Genomic DNA, 18,290 nt, shown 5'->3' with positions numbered 1-18,290 from the left:
TCCAAAAAGCTTAAATTGCCAATATTTCAGCCACTACCTAAATACATTAAAACAGTCATCATAAATAAATGTAAACAATTACACGTTATTCACTTGTTTAGAATGTAGGTGGTGAGGTTCTGCACTAGGAGTTTGTATAGTCAGAGAGACCAGTACAGACCTGGAGCACAGAATCACTGACAGTCGAAGGGACCTCTGGAGATCATCTAGTCCAGTGCCCCACACACTCAGGGTCACCCTGAGCAGATTGTTACAGCCTGGCCCAGCAGTGTTTTGAAAATCTTCAAGGATGGAGATTGCTGGAACTTCTGTGGGCCTTATTTGACCACCCTCACTGTGAAAGTGGGATCTCCTGTCCTCCATTTGTGCCTGTTGCCTCTTCTTTCACTGGATACCATCAAGAGCAGACTGTTATCTTTTTTTTACTTCCTCCCACAAGGTACTTACACACATTGATAAGAACCCTCTCTTCTGTCAGACTGTCCTCAAGTCAGATGCTTCAGTCCCTTGCTCACATTAGTGGCTATAATCTGTATTCCACCTTCTCTCAAATCCAAGCTTAGGTTCTGGCAAAACATAGGATGCTCTTTGGCTGTCAGAAGCAGAGCACTTCTCAGGGCTGTCAGTGCTTTAAAGTCATATGCCACTCCTCTGAGCATAATCAAGGGAGGTCACAACGACAGCATACTGCTCCAGCCACCAGAAGCCCCATTCCTACTTCAGACTGTCCTGAGCATAGCTTGGTTCCGCAGCCTCAGTGGGCAGCAGTACCGCATGTGATCATGTGGTGTCACTTCTTTTTGCTTTGTCTGTCACAGCACAGTCCAGAGAAAAATAAAAGGTAATATTTCCTCCCAGTTACTAGAACAGTCTGCATTACTCCTGTACCTGTTTAAGTTCTGCGTTGTATTCTCTGACTCAGTGCTCCTCCTGTCCAGTGCCATCTGTATCAGCTTGAACTGTTGCCTTGAAGAAAAGCCAGGCTCTCCTTATTAGACATTAAAACATAATTTTTTTAAGTTTTTGGCAAGAAAGTAGGTAGATGAGACTTGCTGTTTACCAGGCTTGTGTGCTAAGTACATTTGCATTAGGGACCACTGTTGTTTTTCTCCTGATGGATTTTGAGTAGAAGCAAAATAGTCTTGGAATCTCCTATCTGAAAATGTCATTAGATCCTGGGGTAGAAGTCATCTCAGCCAGACTGGGCTGTTCAGAATGAATACCAGCCTGCACAGCCACTCAGCTTCTCTTGTTTCCTTTACCTCTGTGGCCTCTTCTCACCTCTCCCTTCCTTCCAGTGCTTCCACAGTGCTGGAGGCTTCTCTTGGCCTGAAGATGACTCTCAAAAATTAACACAGCTTTTAGGTGCCTTTCACTTCTTCCTGTCCCTAAATAAGGTAGACATGGTTTCCTGTATGGAGACATCTGCTTGCATGCTCCCCAAGGTCTGCACCTGTAGCTTTATTTGAAGAATAGCAAAGCTCCCATTCTGTCTTACTGCAAACACCTCTCACAACCTATGAAAATGTAGCAGTATGTTGAACTGTCAAAGCAAGGAAGCACACGATCATAACAAAGGGGTTACTTCTCCATATATGTATATTTATTTTTGCTTTGGATCACTTATCCCAATTAGGCAGTCCTGAAGTGCTATCCTAGAGAATTTGTTTTCTGAATGCACCTCTGCCCCTCCAGCTGCCGTTCTAAAGGTTGTGCATGCTCACATCTCGTGGCTGTCAGCTTGGCTATCCTTGTTCAGAAGCATTATTATTAGTGTTGTTAGAGTTCTGTCAGGACAGCTAAGCATAAATCTGCTAAAGCACAACCCTTTGTTTGGAACCCTTTCACTGAATGCAGTAATCCTCTTTCAGGTGATTTTTCAGCTTCAGTCGAAGAAGTGTATAGCATGTCAAGAAGGTGATGGTAGCATTGTCCTGAATGCATGTCAGCATTACATACTCTGTGATCCCTGTGCAGCTAAACAAGAAGAATGTCCCGGCTGCAAGAAAAAAACCAATCTGTGGTAACATACAGGACGTGGTACTCGTATCAGATTTAATTCATTAACATATTTGATGCTTTTGTATAAAGTTTATATGTCACTGATAATTAATCTGTTTAATAGTGCTAGACTGATTTCAATTTTGATGTGAGAAGCTCAGCTGCTATTCCTGCTCACCTTCTCATAGCACTGTGAGCCGTGCAGCAAGCTTCTGTTACCCTGAGGCTCTCCCATTGCAGCCCCATCCTGCCCCAGTGTTTGCCACCTCCCACTCCCATTCTGAGTGCAGTGGGTACTTGGCTTCATTTGCACTGTAATCATTTTGCAGAAATCTCAGCACAGTGAATGAAAGTAGCTGTAGCTCTTACTTTCGTTAGCAGAAGACAGGTGCATAGGTGCAGTAATTACGCACTGAGCAGCACCACAGGTCCAGAGCCAGTATTTGGGAATCAGTCTAACTCAGTTTACTTCGCTGTCTGAAAAGTTATGATTACTATAAAAGCACTTTTTAATTATTTTTTGTTGCTGTTGTTGGAGGATATATTGTAAATGGCTTCAAGCTGCTTTCTTGGTCTTAAGCTTATTTTTTAATATACAATAATATGATGCTTTCTATGTGTACTGTGAATTTTAAATATTTCCTATGGTTTTACTGTTAAATCATAATACGATTCAATAGAAGTGAGACCTTACCTAGATTTTTTACAATTTATAAGTTAAGTGTGTACTCCAATATTTATAAACGTACCCGTGGGAATAGAAGCAGTAAGGCACAAATGCTTTATTATTTAAAGACGTTTTAAATTTTGTGGAACAGATCACTTTTAGGAAACTGCTGTGCGTTTGCATATTCTCTTGGTTTCAATATTTGTAGTCTTAAACTTTTTGTACGTTACCTGACTCGTATGGTACTTGCTGGGAGCAGATAGGATGTATGTCATAACTTTTACCAAGTGCCTATGCCAAATAACCTACAAATAGCAGAAGACGTGAGGAGGGATTTGAGCTGAGTTCTGTTGCTTGGTTTCGTGTCATACTGTGTGATGCTACAGTGTCTCTGTCTTCTATAAATATTTTGAAGTAAACGTTGTCACTAATGAGGGAACGCATGAAAGGAGCTGCAAAATGACTTCCATTTGTCATCAGGCAGCAGCACTTTGACACAGTGATTCTTTTGGGAGGCAGTAATGTATTTCATCCTGGTTGTTGGGAATGTGCAATTTAGGGGAAGTTAATTAATTCTTCATCTTAACGCTGACCACATTCAGTTTTCTTACAAGGAATAACTGCCTGTGTTATTCCTGCTGTTAAGTCCAGGTGAGACACTACTACAGCTGACACTGCAGTGACTGTGTGACACGATTTGTGTCTGTGCTGATGCACTCAGTACAAGAAGTGAGCTCACAGGAAGAGGAGTTAATCTCTTTAAAGCTCTTTCATGTTGAGACAAAAAACAAAGTGTGTACTGACATAATTATTGTAGAAACACAGCTTAAATGACAGTGACTTTGTGGGGTTGTGTGATGGTTGTGTGGAGATGTGAGTCTGTTGCTTTTCGAAGAGGTGCACATTTTGTGTTTCACAGCAGTGTATCTCAGAAACGACGACGTGTATCCTACAGAAACAGCAGCACAGAACAGTTTGCAGATGTTCTCCATAAGATTCCCCTGTGCTGAATTATGGACACGCTCTGAAAAACCACTGCCAAACGATTTGGTGGAGAGTGGAACAGACACAGATGAAAGATGTGTACGTGTGTGGGACACCCAGAGCTGCTGCGACCACGGCCTGATCATTGCTGCCTCCCTCTTCACAGAAACATTCTGTGGGAAATGATAAGCAAACTGTTCTGTACCTTCGTAAAAAGCCAACTGCAAAACCAAATGAATGTGTACCTTCACATCGTACTTTAAAATGGAGCACAGTCAGATCTGACTCTGGAAGAAATCAGAAGGGAAATGTGACACATATAGGTATCTGTCGTTGTGCTACATATCTAGAAAACAGATGTATTAAAATTATATTTTAGTGAGGCTAAAATAGAGTAATTTGCTGGACTGACAAGATATTTTAAAGCAAACTAAATAGATTTCCCAGATGCATTTTGGTATTTGTGATAATTTATGCAAGAGTATTATTTTTAACGCGAATTGTGTTGTCAGAATGACTTCAGCCTGGGGTGGAACTGGGATTTCTCAGGGCTTTTTCATGAAGAGCTGTACCATCAGGGCAGTGTGCTGACTGCAGGCAGCTCCGTGCGTGGGGTGCTGGGAGGCTGCTGTGAATAGCTCCTTATTAAAGGCATACTTATTTTCTTACATGTTTCCATTCAGAGTGTTCTGGACTTCAGTACAGGTAGTGGTAGTATGACTGTCACGCTCTGTTTGTGTAACCGTGGTCATCAGACCTTAATTACTCGTACTAATTTATGGAAGCTGTTACTGTTGAGAGAGAAATGGTTTTTGTGAGCTGTTCCTGCTACAAAAAGCATCATTTATAGTGCGTTGTCATTTACTCGTGGTGAACTGTTTAAAGCTCTGAACACCTGTGAGAACTTTTCTATCCTATAGCGTTTATGCGATGGTTTACAGAAGTTATGGAATTATTTTTATTACTGATGTGAAAATAAATTTTTGATCTTTCCTCGTGACTGTGGCGGCACGGACGGGCACGCGGCGGCACGGCGCGCGTTCCCCCGCTCGCTCCGCGTATCCGCCCCGCCCCGCCGGGACTCGGAGCGGCGCACGCGGCAGCGGAGGGAGCGCGGGCTCGGGGGTAAAACGCGTCAGAGCGGAGCGAGTCCGAGACCGCCTCTTCCATCCAAAACACCACGCACGCACGGCACTAAAGCCGCGCCAGGTGCCGCCGGTAAGACCGTTGCAGGCAAAGCTTCACCACTCGCATCAGTAACGGATCTGACTGATGCTCTAACAGCTTTCTGTGAAACTTGCACCTCAAAGGAGAGTGAATGCAGAAAGAATTTACTGAGGCGCAGCTACGGCCATCAGTCTGGGCAGACGGTTTTCACGTTTCCCACCTGACTTATTTGCCCTGTCTCATCTGCTACTGCATCTCCTGAATTTGTACTCGCCCTCAGTAGCGAAAATAGCTGAGATAAATCCACGTAAGTGGAAAGCTCAGTGGCAGCTTTAGTAGTCACCATAATTTACCACCTAGGACCTTTTGCAAACTGGCTGAGCACAGATACAGATAACAGCTGTCAAACAGACTTAAAACTTGCCACAGCTTCACCTGAAGCACAGCTTAAGACAGCCAAGTGTTTAACAAGGCACGTCCAGCCTGGGCCATGCTTAGGGAGCTCTGCCCCACAAGGTCTGTCCCAGTCATGGCAGCCCATGATACCCAACCCTAGCTATCAGTCCCAAGCAGTAACAGCCAGGTACTGCAGCTTCAGTGCTGTCAGTCAGTGTGTACTGCACACAGGTCAAACCATAAGCATCAGTGTGCAGAGATTAGCAAGCTTCCCCTAGGAAAAGATTTTCTACAACATAAAGCACTTTCATATATCCCAGTCCATCAAGCATGGGAAGCATATCCCATGTAACAGAATCAGTGGCACACCGTTCACTAAAATTTGCTGATCAATTCTCGTCCTTTTCTTCTGTAGCTCAACTTAAAGCAATGCCATAAAGTGATGCAAAGTACAGCAATGGTAACAGGGTGCCAGACTCTGGCTACAGCGCATGAAGACAAGTCCAAATGCAGAAATGAAGGAAAAAAAAAATCTGCTTACTTTTGGAAGGCCTCAGGCAGACAGGGATCTCCAGCAAGATACAGTTGCCTCCACTGCCAACACTTAAATGAGGGCTGGGAAGGCGTGGCTCCTGGCTCCACCCGTTCTGGTCACTCGGGTACATCACATACACCTGAGCTCCCCTGGGTTGGCCCTGCTTCCCACCAGGTGTCACCCAATGTTTCAGGCCATGACTTTGCATTTCCACTACATCTAGAAATTCAGATATGGAGAGACAGAAGTTAAATATAGAGTTGATTTTTTTATGTGCATGTTTGATAAAACAGAATGACACACATACACAAACACACACACACAGTAAATTCATATTTCATGTGGAAACGTTAATTAGAAAAACCAAAACCTTGGGATGAGATGACATTTAATACATGCTTAGGTAGAAACACCTATGAACATGTAAATATTTGGTTCACTATCTTGCCTCAGACCCGTGAAATTAATTCGAGGGGCCTCATTTGCCTTTTAACAGACTCATTAGAATGCCTCGCTTGCCTGCAATACACACCTCTTTTCATCTCTAGATGCACTTTTCTATCTTGTCAGAGATGTCGGATAGCTGTGGAAAACGACCAAGATCCTGGTTACTTAGCTGCAGCTATAGTGAATTATTTATGAAGTCACTTCAGCCTCAGAATCATCTCTAAAGGCGTGCTTAATGTATGGAAAGGCTGTGATTCTAAGTAGATTCTAAGATTCTAAGTATACGAAGGACAATAACTAACCATGAGCCTAGCAGTCATGGAAAAGGGAACAACATAATAAGAACTTGCACTGGCTTTTTAGTCCAGGCCCTCATTCTGGAAAGGCTGTGCTGCATCAGATCCTTTCAAGTGCAGAATGGCAAGGTCATGGCTTCCACAAACTCTTTCACATTAGTACAAAATTGAGGATGGAAACATATCGACATACAGTCTTCTGTGTCAAGGATACAGCACTTTCAGACAACTCTTATACAACTTTATGACACTCTCATTTTCTACCCATGCCACAGGACACATTTGGTTTCACAAAAGAGTTCTGCTTTGGCTCAGTTTCAGGCAGATAATATTCATGCTTTTACATGCATGGTGCCTGCAACAACTCTGCTGAGGGCTTCTACAGGTTCTTCAGTGCTATTGTGGCCCTCTTTGTCTTCATCCCACAACCTATTTGCTGCATAATATCATGCAGGAGAGGAAACATCAGGAAGTATATGCCTTCTAAAATGTTTGATTATCAGGTTTTCCAGCAGGTGGGCATTCTCCTGTAATGCTCACAGATCTTCACCAAAGCCTTTCTGTGCCATGCATATGCCTGACAGATAGTATCTGGAGGTGATGTAGGGGCTGTAGCACAGCAGTGTCAATGTGTGCAGGCTGAGGGCCTCGAGGGGACCCTAAGCACTGCTGACACAGCCTGCGGGATGCGGGGTCAGCGGCTGCTCAGCAATAACTGGGGAAATGCTAAGGATCTGGAACTAAGAGAATCCCAAGAGCTGAGAGGTGAAGATAGAAGAGGAGGTATTTTCACATAGAGACAAGGTTAACCGTGGCACCTTACCACAGAATTTTGGTAACTCATCCAACACAGAGATGTTTTTGAACAAGTCTTAGTGCTTAAGAAATGTTAGAGGACAAATTCACAGAAGTCCCACACTTCTGTGCTGCTAATCATGGATCTGGGTATTTATGCCTACAAAATGAAATAACTGTGCATGATCCACTTCATTTCATTTTGTTTCATCAGCTGAGTTGCAGGTTTTGATTGTAATGGGAACAAATGAAAAACCTGGGCAGAATTTTAACATTTAAAGTTACTTTTGTGTTAGAATGACAGTACTATCCAACAACAAACAACAACCCTGACTTCTTCCTTCACTGCAGCCCACCCCAGATTCTCAAAGCAGCTCTTGAGAATCTTCTGGAGTAGACGTGCCCATAAAGGCGACAGAGATCTGAGAATTTCAGGCTGAGTAATCTTGGGTGCTTGAAAAGCTACATGAAAGCAAAGAAAGTGGTTTTTTTTCCCCACTGGATTTACGAGTCATGCTGCTGTTAAGAATTTGGCCTGAGTAAAGCGTGCCTGTTATTTATAGTGCTGTGTCTGCCATTGGGCACCAGTGATGCACAGTGGAGGCCAGAAGAGCAGTAGATAGGAGAATGGGTTTGCCAACTGCTGCTGACCAACTGCAGCTCCTGATGGCAGGACTTAAAATTGAGAAACGGGAAGGAAACAGAAGCAGTCAGGAGAAATGACCACCAGAGCAAAGTGCACCACTGTTTTCCTACCAGGCATTATCTACTGAGCAGCAAGATCTGAATTTTTATGTTTTCTTCCTTAAAAGGGCTTTCAGCAGAAGAACACCATCTTTTGTAAGTGGAGAAATGCATGTGTACTGCTGGGTACACTGCAAGCTCTGTCAGTAGGGGAAAAATTGTATTCCACTTGTAAATGCAGTAGTGAAAATGCTCCAAAGTTGCAGCAGTGAAAATGCTCATTATAGAACCATTGGCAAAATAACTGGTTTGTACTTAGACTCCAGTCTTGCAAAAAACCTCTGTGCAAATGCACTCAGTGGGAATGCTTCCACAGGCCTGCTCACACCTGTAGGACTGGGCCTTTCTGGATTCTGTGACTACTTCAAAATGGGCAGGTGAAAATGTTCCAGTTATTATAAATCACTTTATACATTCTTTGTTTTATGTAAGTAAACTCTGTGCATCCCATTTACTAATCAGTGAGTGTTTTTCACCCGTACTAACAAATGCAGAGCTGTAAATTTTCAGTTATCTCTAGGATCATTCCTCCATCTCCTAAGCAAAGCACTTGGATTATAATAATCTAAAACACTGAAGGAATGGATTGAAGCTAAATAGCCTTAGATCCACCCAAACTTGGCCCTTCTCCCCATTCAGCCTGTTTCCCTTTGTCCAACTCTCATCCAGATCCCAGATGGGCTCTTCCTCCCACACTTGTATTCCTCACTTCTACAAGTGACTCAATCCAGCCCACCCCAGCAGGCAGCTGTAGTCACCCAAAATCAGCTGTGCAGCGTGCTGCCACCAGCTCTCCTGCTTGACTCACAGCTTTGTTTGGGCTCTATCTCTAAAGGCCAAAACCAATGAGTATGAAGCATTGCGCAGTCCACGGGAGCTCCTCCAACATGTCTGGTGCTCATATCACTGCAAATCCCTGTGGAGCACAGTGAGAAGACGAGAAGAAATCACAGTGCTCGGAGGACCTTCCAAAATCATAGAATCATGGAATGACTTAGGTTGGAAGAGATCCTAAAAATCATTGAATTCCGTAGGCAGGATGCCCCCTACTAAACCAGGCTGCCCAGGGCCCCATCCAACCTGCCTTTGAAAGCCTCCAAGTATGGGGTACCCACAGCTTCTCTGAGCAGTCTGTGCCAGGGCTTCACCATACCCTGAATAAATACTTTCTTCCTCACACCTAACCTAAATTTCCTCTTTTTTAGTTTAAAGTCATTTCTGTTGTCCTATCTCTATCAGATAGTCCCAGGTATGGGAGAAGAATTCACTGAGTGTGGTCCTATGGAGAAAGACTTGGGGATGTCAGTGGACAAAGAGCCTGCAGTGTGCTCTTGCTGCCCAGAAGGCAAACAGTATCCTGGGCTGCATCAGCATAGGGGTGGCCAGCAGAACAAGGGAGGTGATCGTGCTCCTCTGCTTTCCCTGTGAGGCCCTAGCTGCAGTACCACATCCAGGCCTGGGGCTCCTAGCACAGGGAGGATGTGGAGTTTTGGAGGTGGACCGGAGGAGGGTCACAAAGGTGATCAAAGGGCTGGAGTGCCTCTCTTATGGAGAAAGGTTGGGGGAGTTGGGCTTGTTAAGCTAAAAGAAGAGAAGGCTCCAGGGAAACCTCCTTGCAGCCTTCTGGTAGTCCAAGTCAATATGGTAACAATTCCAGTTCTCAGAAAAAAAATAAATAAATCAGTGTTACTGTTTTGAAGCTGATGTGGGGGTTTTCTCTCCTCCAACATGTAAAGAACTCCCAAACAATACTGAGTGTAGCAGCAGTGTGCATCACTAAATGTCACTGTAGCACTTCTGTAGCGTTGAGGGTTCAAGGGCAAGGCAAAGGTCCTAGGCTAAGGCATGCAACACCCGAGGTTTCTTTCATGTACCACATATGCACTCAGCATCATCCATACCTCATTGCCCATAGCCTGAGCAAGCTCAGCTGTGGGACACTGGGCAACCTCCCAACTCCTGCTTCATCTACATCAGAATGATACCACGCACAATGGAGTGCAATGGGATTTCACTTGGAAAGATAACGCAGACTGTAAAATGCTGTTCGAGGGGCTTTATCGCAAAACCTTCTCCACAATGAAAGTAAAAAATAGTAATTATCACCCCAGTTGTGCTTCTTGCAAAGTCATTTCCTTCTCTTCTAATTGCAAGGGGCTGCACTAGTGGCAAAGCTGTGTGTTTATGGAAGATACATGTGAGAAATCCAGAACTGCATCACTTGATTGGGCGCTGTCCTGCTTTAGGTACCAGGATGTGCAGTGGGTGTTAGGCCACTCGGTGTGGGACTGCCAAGAAAGCCAAAAGACGCGTGCACGGCCACCTGAGATGCGCTCGGCTGCAAACGCCGGACCGGGGCCGCGGAGCTGACCCGTACTGCTGAACCGCCCAGGCCGCTACAACGCTCCGCTCGGCTTCGCCAACGCCACGGGAGCGCGCCCGGCAGATGCGCGGCCGTGCCAACACCCGCACGGCAGCGGTGCTGCGCAGGTCGGGCCGCCCGAGCACGGCAGGGGGACAGCGCCCGAGCCGCGGGTCCGCGGGGAACCGCACGGCGCAGCCCGGCGCCGGGGGCTCCGCTCGCTTTGTTCCCCGCCCCGCCCCGCACTGAGCATGCGCGCAGCGCCCATTCCTCGCCCCGCCCGCGGGCCCCCCCAGCTCCGCACGGAGGAGCCGCAGCCCCGCGCCGTCCCCGCGGCAGCCGGGCCGCAGCCCCGCCGGCATGGAGTGACGGAGGAGCGCAGCCCGGCCCGGCCATGGAGCTCAGGAGATCCATCTCGGCCAGCGCGGAGGCCGAGAGACCCATGAGGCGCTACGGGGCAGTGGAAGAGACGGAGTGGAAGGCGGAGGCGCTGGGGAGAAGTGAGTGTGGGGCGCGGGCGGGGGTCCCGCGGACTCGGGCGGTGCGGGGCGGTCCGGTGCTCGGTGCTCCGTGGGCGGCGGGGAGAGGACGCCGCGTTCCGCGCGCGGTCCGTGTGAGAGCTGCGCTCGGAGGCTCGAGCCCGAGGGCTGCCGGAGACAAAGAGCGCTGCCGTGCCGAGGGGCAGGGGAGCGGAGGGCTGGGTCCGTGCCGTGCGGTGCTGGGGCGGCTCCGGGCGATCTGAGCGTCTCTCCGAGGCGGGCTGCGCGCTCCGCAGTGCGAAGCGGTGGCGGTGCCGGGGAAGAATGAATTGGAGCTCGGCTCTCCTTCGTCAAGCGGGATTTCATGTATGGCTTTTCATGAATGCTGGCCACCTATAACGTGGCTCGCGTTTAAAGGCACAAGTGACAACCACGTTAATTATTATCTCTGGCACAAGGTGCGGCAGTACGGTACTTTGTGCACTTTTTCAGTGGTTGTGCTGTATTTATGAGCTCAACAAATGTTCTGTGGTGGAGCAGCTTTCTCAAAACTGTAATCCAGAAAGCAACTATTGACATAACATTCCCAAAGCGTCGATGGAAAGACAAGCTAAAAAAGATGAACTTGAATTGACAGCTGTTCTTGCCAGGACCTTGTCTTCCCTAAAGTCCCAAGGGCTGTTTTCTTATTGGCAAAACCATCTTCGTTACAACCCAGTAAGCCCGTAAGCCCCCTCTAATCCTCAAGGTAACCACTGAGGCAAGAGATCTTGATCAAAGTTGCAAAAACCTCTGAGCGGCTATAAAGGAAAATAGCATTGAAGTTTCAGCAGCTGTTTGATTAGGCCACTGGAAAAAAAAGCTTTGCGTGTATGTGCTGGTGCCTCAGTCTTGGCTGCTGCTGGGGTTGCTGATATTCTTGAACTCACCATACATGCGATGTGCCTGGAAGCCTCTTGGCATCCTGGAGCTTTGCAGCAATGTGGTAGCAGATTTTTGCCAACACAAAGCTCTTTCATTTTCGGATATTGCTGTCTTCTGGAATTGTGCTTTACCTCTGCCTTCAGTTTGTCAGGAATATGTTACTGCTGTCCATATGCTGGTGATAGAGGTGTAACTCTCCCACTCCAATGCTTCAGCTGCAGTGTTGGTTTTGTTGCAGTGCCTGGCATAGGTTCAGGACTGAATAAATCCACACTTTCTAAAATGGAATTGAAGAGTGAAGTCTCTATTGCCTGAGCTGGTTGACTCAGATGTGTACAACAGTTCTGTGTCCTCTGTTCTCATACATGTCTGTTTCTGCTGCAGTCAGCTCACAAGCGGAGTGCAGTGGAGAGCTTGCCATAATAAAAACTGGCACCTGGAGGTAACAGAAGGGTTACATTTTGCAAGCTTTGGACAAAAAGATCATCTGTTTGGCAGAGGGGAGTGTGGAGGCTGAGTGGGAGAACCGATCTGCTCAAAAATGTGTGCTCAGCACTGAGCTTCCACCCAAAATCACAGCTTGACCTGCTACCAGAATGGGTTGTTGGTGGGACTGGATCCAAGTTTCCAGGTGTCTGCATCCTGCTCTGCTGTTGCACTGCCCTTCTACACATTAAATTCAGTTCAACAAGAGTGTTTCTGTATGTGTGTAACAACGTAGATGTAGAACAAGAAGTAATCCAGAGGCCACGGTCTGTTCTTTGAAAAGTAGAACTTTTTTTATACCAGGACTTTGCAACTTGAGTATTGCTCTGTTTGCTCATTGGTTTTGACTTTCTTAAAATACTGTATTAGTGCTGATCGTGACAGCTGTGTCTCTTTCCTGTTTTAATACTGATACTTCTGGTCAAACATCTACACTGATTAAAAATAAATACATCTTACTCTTTGTATTAATGCTTCCTTACAGCATCAGTCCTAAGTTGCATGGCGAGATGACAGGAATCTCCAGAAGGTCTGGAAGGAAGTCAAAGAGGCATCGTGCCCTTTTTCAATAATGCCAGCAATCAGCCTTTGGTGTTTGCGTACTGGTTTAAATATGGAACGCTAAGTAGTTGTAGTAACAAGAGCAGAAGTACTTTAGTCCATGTGTATTTTCCCTTTTTCCTCGGATGATTTCTTGTGTCTTAAATCAGGATCTTTCTGGAGGTAGCACTTGTTATGTATCTGTACTATAGTCTGCACAATGTGATGCTGTTTCCTGGCCAGTGCTTTTAGATGTGAGCAGTCATATCTTAAGGGAATATATATCTTGATTATTTCAAGTTTAGGTAGTTGTTAGTTTATACTTCATTTTTTGAGTGAAGAGGAAGCTCTGTGCTAACACAGACTCATAGAATCCTTAGAGCAGGAGGAAGCCCTTAAAGGACATCTAGTCCAACTTCCCTGCAGTGAACAGGGACGTCCACAGCTAGGTCAGGCTGCTCAGAGCCTGCTTCAGCCTGGCCTTGAATGTCTTGAGGGACAGGGCTTCCACCACGTCTCCAGGTAACCCATTCTCTGCCTCTGGTATAGAAAGCACTGTTGGTTATTGGTTTACATGAAGATGGGTTACCTCTTCGTTATTAAGTGTGATATCATGCACATTTCTGTTGTACAGATTATCAGTGGAGATGCTGACTGATGGTAGCTGAAGATCTGCAGCTGTAGTGATCTCCAGTAGGTTTGCATAGAAAATATGAAGTATTGTTTAAAGCTCTCTCTTTAACAAAACACTGAAGCCTTCCACTTCATATAAAAAATGGGATTTCCGGAGAACATGAAAAATGACTGCTTACCCATACTGAGCAATTCTTGCTTTTCCTAGCCCATACATGTAAATGTGGTCGTGCTTATAAACTGACGAACTGTAATCACAGTGTGGCTACAGCCTTTTCTATAAATGATCTTTACAACATAGTCTCGGGGAGCCTGCTCTGAAGCAGAGCACTCAAGCGTTTTGGTCAGTCCTTACTACCAAGTGCACAGCCTCATTCAGAATCCTGTCTTGCCGTCGGCAGGGATGCATAGTGCTCTGATTAAATAACTGCATGCCATGCCAAGGAAATAGCCACAAAGAAGTGAAGCTGTTTTTTTTTTCCATCCTTTTGAATACTGCAGATGCATTTCTGCTGATTTTTTTTTCTTTCTCTTTAGTTTCTATGAGGTATACAACTAAATTCAAAATGCAAGGTGAATGTCTCAACTACAGTCAATAATGAGGAGGCAGAAATGCTGGAAAACTGCAGAAGTTTAATTCTGATGCAATTTAGTACTGCATGAAATTTGCTCATTGTTTTTATTTGAGTGGCAACTCGGTATGGCTGCACACGGCCACTCCTCTTACAGAGATGCACCTTTTCAACTCCTCTCATTATGAAGTGGTTATGAGGGGATGGGGGACCCCATTACAGACCAACACTGAAGACCGAGACTCCCAGCATGAGACCCAGTGGTAGCACGTGGCCTTCATAGCTGCTTTTACTTCTTCTCCCTTTGTGCTGTGGATGTGGCACCGTGGGTCAGCAGGGTGATACTATGTAGTCCTGAGATTTCTCTGGTTTGTTGCAACAGCAGAAAGATCGTATTCTTCCCAGGTTCACAGGTATCCGGGGCGCCCGCTTGCAGAGATTTTTTTCACCGTATTCAGCTTATTTTAAAAAACCTTTATAAACTTGTTAGCCAGAAAGAAATGCTTATCACAGTTTGAACCTCACTGTGCTCAGTACTGAACTGTATATGTACAATAGGTACCATTGACTATTTGCATTTCTTGGCAGTTAGGGAAGGTAAGTGGTATATATCTATCTGCACTCTTTTTGGTTCAAAACCAGTGATGTTCTGTTCTGAGATGGCTCCTTTCTGTTTGCACGAATGTTGAAAAGTTTAAAAGAAAACACAATAGATTGCAGTAACATCAACTGTGGTCTGACAGCCACATCTTTTCTTTTCTCTTTGATGAACAAAGGATGAGGAAAAGGCATTTACACTCTGGTTATGGGCATCTGCTTTATCTTCTGGAAACTGCTTGTGCTATTATTGAGGCCTGATTTCCTTATCAGGACAGAATGGCTACATCCTACAAGATCTAGCTCATGATGTTTTAATATTGCTTAGTAACATTTTATAATAAATATTTTAACAGACATTTTACAAATTATTATAAAATCAAGTAGCAACAGAGAACCACATTTGTCTTGCACAGTGAAGTACACACAGAGAGCATCCTGTGACATCTCTCATTCTGATCACCAGAGTAATTAGGATGGACTTGTATTAACAATGTGTCTGTAGGTATTAGTGAAGAAGTAGGTTAATGTCAATTTGTTCTTGATTTTATACATCAGCTTGACAACAGAGATTTAATAGCTCTGTTGTCTGTACAGACATAAGATAGATAGTACATTGGTTCCTGTGGCACTTCAAATGCACTCTTGTACATTCATGCTGTTTTGATCTGAAGTGACTCTAGAAAAGCAAACTTGTTAGGACTCTCTAACAAAGGTGGTTGCATCCTTGATACCTGATGGAGTAACAACTATATGTCCTAATTGCTTGTCCTTCTGTCCTGCTTTATGAGTGAAGGGTACTTATGTTGTACCACTAGAAAGAGATGCAAGGGTGCTGAGGGCTATTAAGTTAGAAACTGCAAAGCAATGCTGGGAATTCTCCTAAACTGTTAATTATCTGTTACATGAGTAAGACTGACACAACAGATTAAGCTTATTCAGTCCATCAACTATGATAGGTGAGAAAGAAGCTAACTGAAGGATACACACAATCATATCTCTTTATAGTATCAGCAAGCTTGCTGTCTCTATGAGGGCCTGAACACCAGTTTCCAATAATGTTACTCTTTCCATGTCTCCATTCATTACAAACAAACAAACAAAACCACAACATGCTTTGTAAAGATTTTGAAAAGTTAGTGACCAAGAAATTACACCATATGACAATAAAATGCTAATATGGAATGTCACTCTTAAAAAATATTTACCAAATACTGCAATCTTCAACAAAGACTATTTCAAGGGATGTTGCAAGTTATATTTATTTCTTGTTCATAATTATTGATGCTAATGGATTTATGTTTTAGTTCAAGAGGAAAAGCAGCCCTTGTCTGATATGTGAAACCAAAAATCTACCACTTACTAATTAGCAGCAGGTCATTCCTGCATAGCCTGTAACTGATGAGGGAAAGGCATATCTTTTGTTGTTTTTTTTTTTACTTCACTGAAAGCAAATCAGAGGATTTACATTGAGACTAATCAAGTTTACCCTACCTGCACGTTGTCTCATCTTTCTAATTCTTCCTCCCACGGTGCTCCAGGCAGCTGTGGAGACAAAGAAACAAGGAAAAGGGAGGATGGAAATATTTCAGTGCTTTCATGTGCCTTACTGATAAAATACTGGTCATTAACTGGACTGTGACCTTCAGAACAGATTCTTCCGTGTACAACTTCATGTTTCTTACTGTCCTAACTCCGTGGAACTCTGTAGTGCAGATGCCCATGGAGAAACAGCATCCTATCTGGGAATACACTTCCTACCATGTGTTGTGAGTTTTGCAATTCCTCCGCTTCTCTATCTAGCTATGGGCTGAAGGTCTCCAAAGTTTCTCAACAAAAAGCACAGGGAATTTACTAGTTAACTTCTTCCATGGTTCTAAACATAATTGTCTCTCTACAATACTTTGTATCCTACATAGTCCAGCCTGTCTTAAAAAAGACAGAAAAGAACAACAAACCAAATGACCCCAACCTTATCAAAACCGAAGGGGCTGAGTGTAGCAGGAATGTGGCTAGTTCTGGATGTTATCAGGAGATATCCAGAATAAACATGGTAGTGGTTATGCCACATAGTCAGGATCTTACTGCTCTGTCATCTGCTTGCACATCATTGAAGGCATTTGCCTCTGCAGAGATGCTCATAAACCAGAGGGTTAATGAATTCCAAAATCTCCATGCCCAACTGTGTGCTTCAAGTAGGAAATGAACACTTAATGTCTAATGCAGTGTTTATATTCAAGCCAGTGCCAACCAATAATTGTTGGAAATTAGGAAGCTCAAGTGTCATACTTGGGACTGTGCTCACGAATTTTTGTATTTCTTTTAAAGATATTCTACAGAAAAATGCATTGGACCAGAAAAGTAGGACACTTTTAACTGCACACATCATCCCTGCTGCTGAATCCACAATCCCACAGGCTACCAGTCTGTCTAATTTTTTCTGATTATGTTTGATAATTGATCCATTAGTTGCATAGCATGTTTTCATCAGAGTAAATGCTTTTAAGAATGTGTGCATTTCAAGGGTGGTTTATAAAACAGGATTAAAAACTTACATTTGGGATTGGGCGTGCACTGTAGAGTACTGTGTATCATGCATGACATAGAGTTTTCTTGTAGTTCTGGGCACTGTGAAGGTTGGAACTCTAATTCTGAATCCCAAAGTGCTTTTCCTCTGTAGCTGAATATGTTCCATTTTCATAGAAATCATCCTTGGTTATAACAGTTCCAAAGACTCAACAAGTAAAGAATGTTTCCATGAAGTATGATTTACTATCTTCTACATAAAAGGTATAGTATAAATGCATTCACGATTCAAAGATGAAAAATGAATGTTTAGAGGGCAAACTGTATGTGAAATCAGCTGGATAATGCTTGGATAATTATGTTAGTTGCCCTTCAGGATCAGTACTGAAACATTAATTATCAACATTTTGTCAGCTCATAAAGGGCAAAATATTTGAGAAAATAATTTCAAGAGAATCATCATTAAATGAGAATTTATGATTTTCAGCAAGACAGGTGGCTCACTGCTAATGTTTAATGATTGCAAACAGTACCAAAATGCAGGAGGTAATTTGCTGTAGGAACAGCAGCAGTGTTTAAGGATCTTTTTACTGCTCTGAAGCCTTCCCCCCTACTCAAAATGTTATTGATCAGGAAGGATTTAGAGTTTTTCTGTAGTAACATCTATTTCTTATATACTGATAAAAATGTAACAAAATATTTAAATTATAAAGTGATTCAGTGGTTTTGTTCATCTCTTGAGGAAAACAACTCTAAACCTATGAGGCATCAACAGCTCATTCTACCACTTAAGTCCTCTCATTAAGGCCAAAGTAAACGTTAAAATGTTACTGAAGCCAAATAAGCAAGATAGTGAGCTGACCTCCATGCAAAATGACAGAGAAGCTTGACTGACACTTCTTATAGAGAGAAAATACAGTCACTGATATCACTGGAAATGATTTCAGCATGCGTAAAGCTTGACTCTGTGTTTGTTCCCTGGAGCACTGTTAACCCTCATTCCCTTTTAGAAAGTTCCAATTGGGAATTTGGGGTCTGTGTTGGTTCCAAGAGCATTCCCCTGGGTGTGTCACGCTGCTCTGTGAGCTGGGCCTCCCAGCCCTCGCCATGCTGTGCAGGTCCTGCAGAGCCTCAGCAGG

At 44.1% G+C, this 18,290-nt stretch overlaps 2 protein-coding genes across 2 annotated transcripts in view; both read left to right on the top strand.

The window, feature by feature from the left end:
* Positions 1-18,290, top strand: part of UNKL (unk like zinc finger) — a 129,435-nt gene that overhangs the window by 28,197 nt on the left and 82,948 nt on the right. Inside the window, 1 exon segment of the mRNA XM_065732666.1 lies at positions 1,872-3,353. Coding sequence (XP_065588738.1) covers positions 1,872-2,027 — 156 coding nt within the window. The 3' untranslated portion in view covers positions 2,028-3,353.
* Positions 10,789-18,290, top strand: part of BMERB1 (bMERB domain containing 1) — a 41,366-nt gene continuing 33,864 nt past the window's right edge. Inside the window, exon 1 of the mRNA XM_065732662.1 lies at positions 10,789-10,894. Within this exon, the coding sequence (XP_065588734.1) occupies positions 10,789-10,894 (106 nt within the window). The remainder of the gene's footprint in view (positions 10,895-18,290) is intronic.

This window comes from Cyrtonyx montezumae, unplaced genomic scaffold (genome assembly GCF_038088225.1).
Source record: "Cyrtonyx montezumae isolate F1298 unplaced genomic scaffold, pur_monq_1.0 scaffold_16, whole genome shotgun sequence".
NCBI lineage: Eukaryota > Metazoa > Chordata > Aves > Galliformes > Odontophoridae > Cyrtonyx > Cyrtonyx montezumae.
The sequence above is the reverse complement of the archived record's forward strand: the minus strand, read 5'-3'. Positions and strand labels throughout refer to the sequence as shown.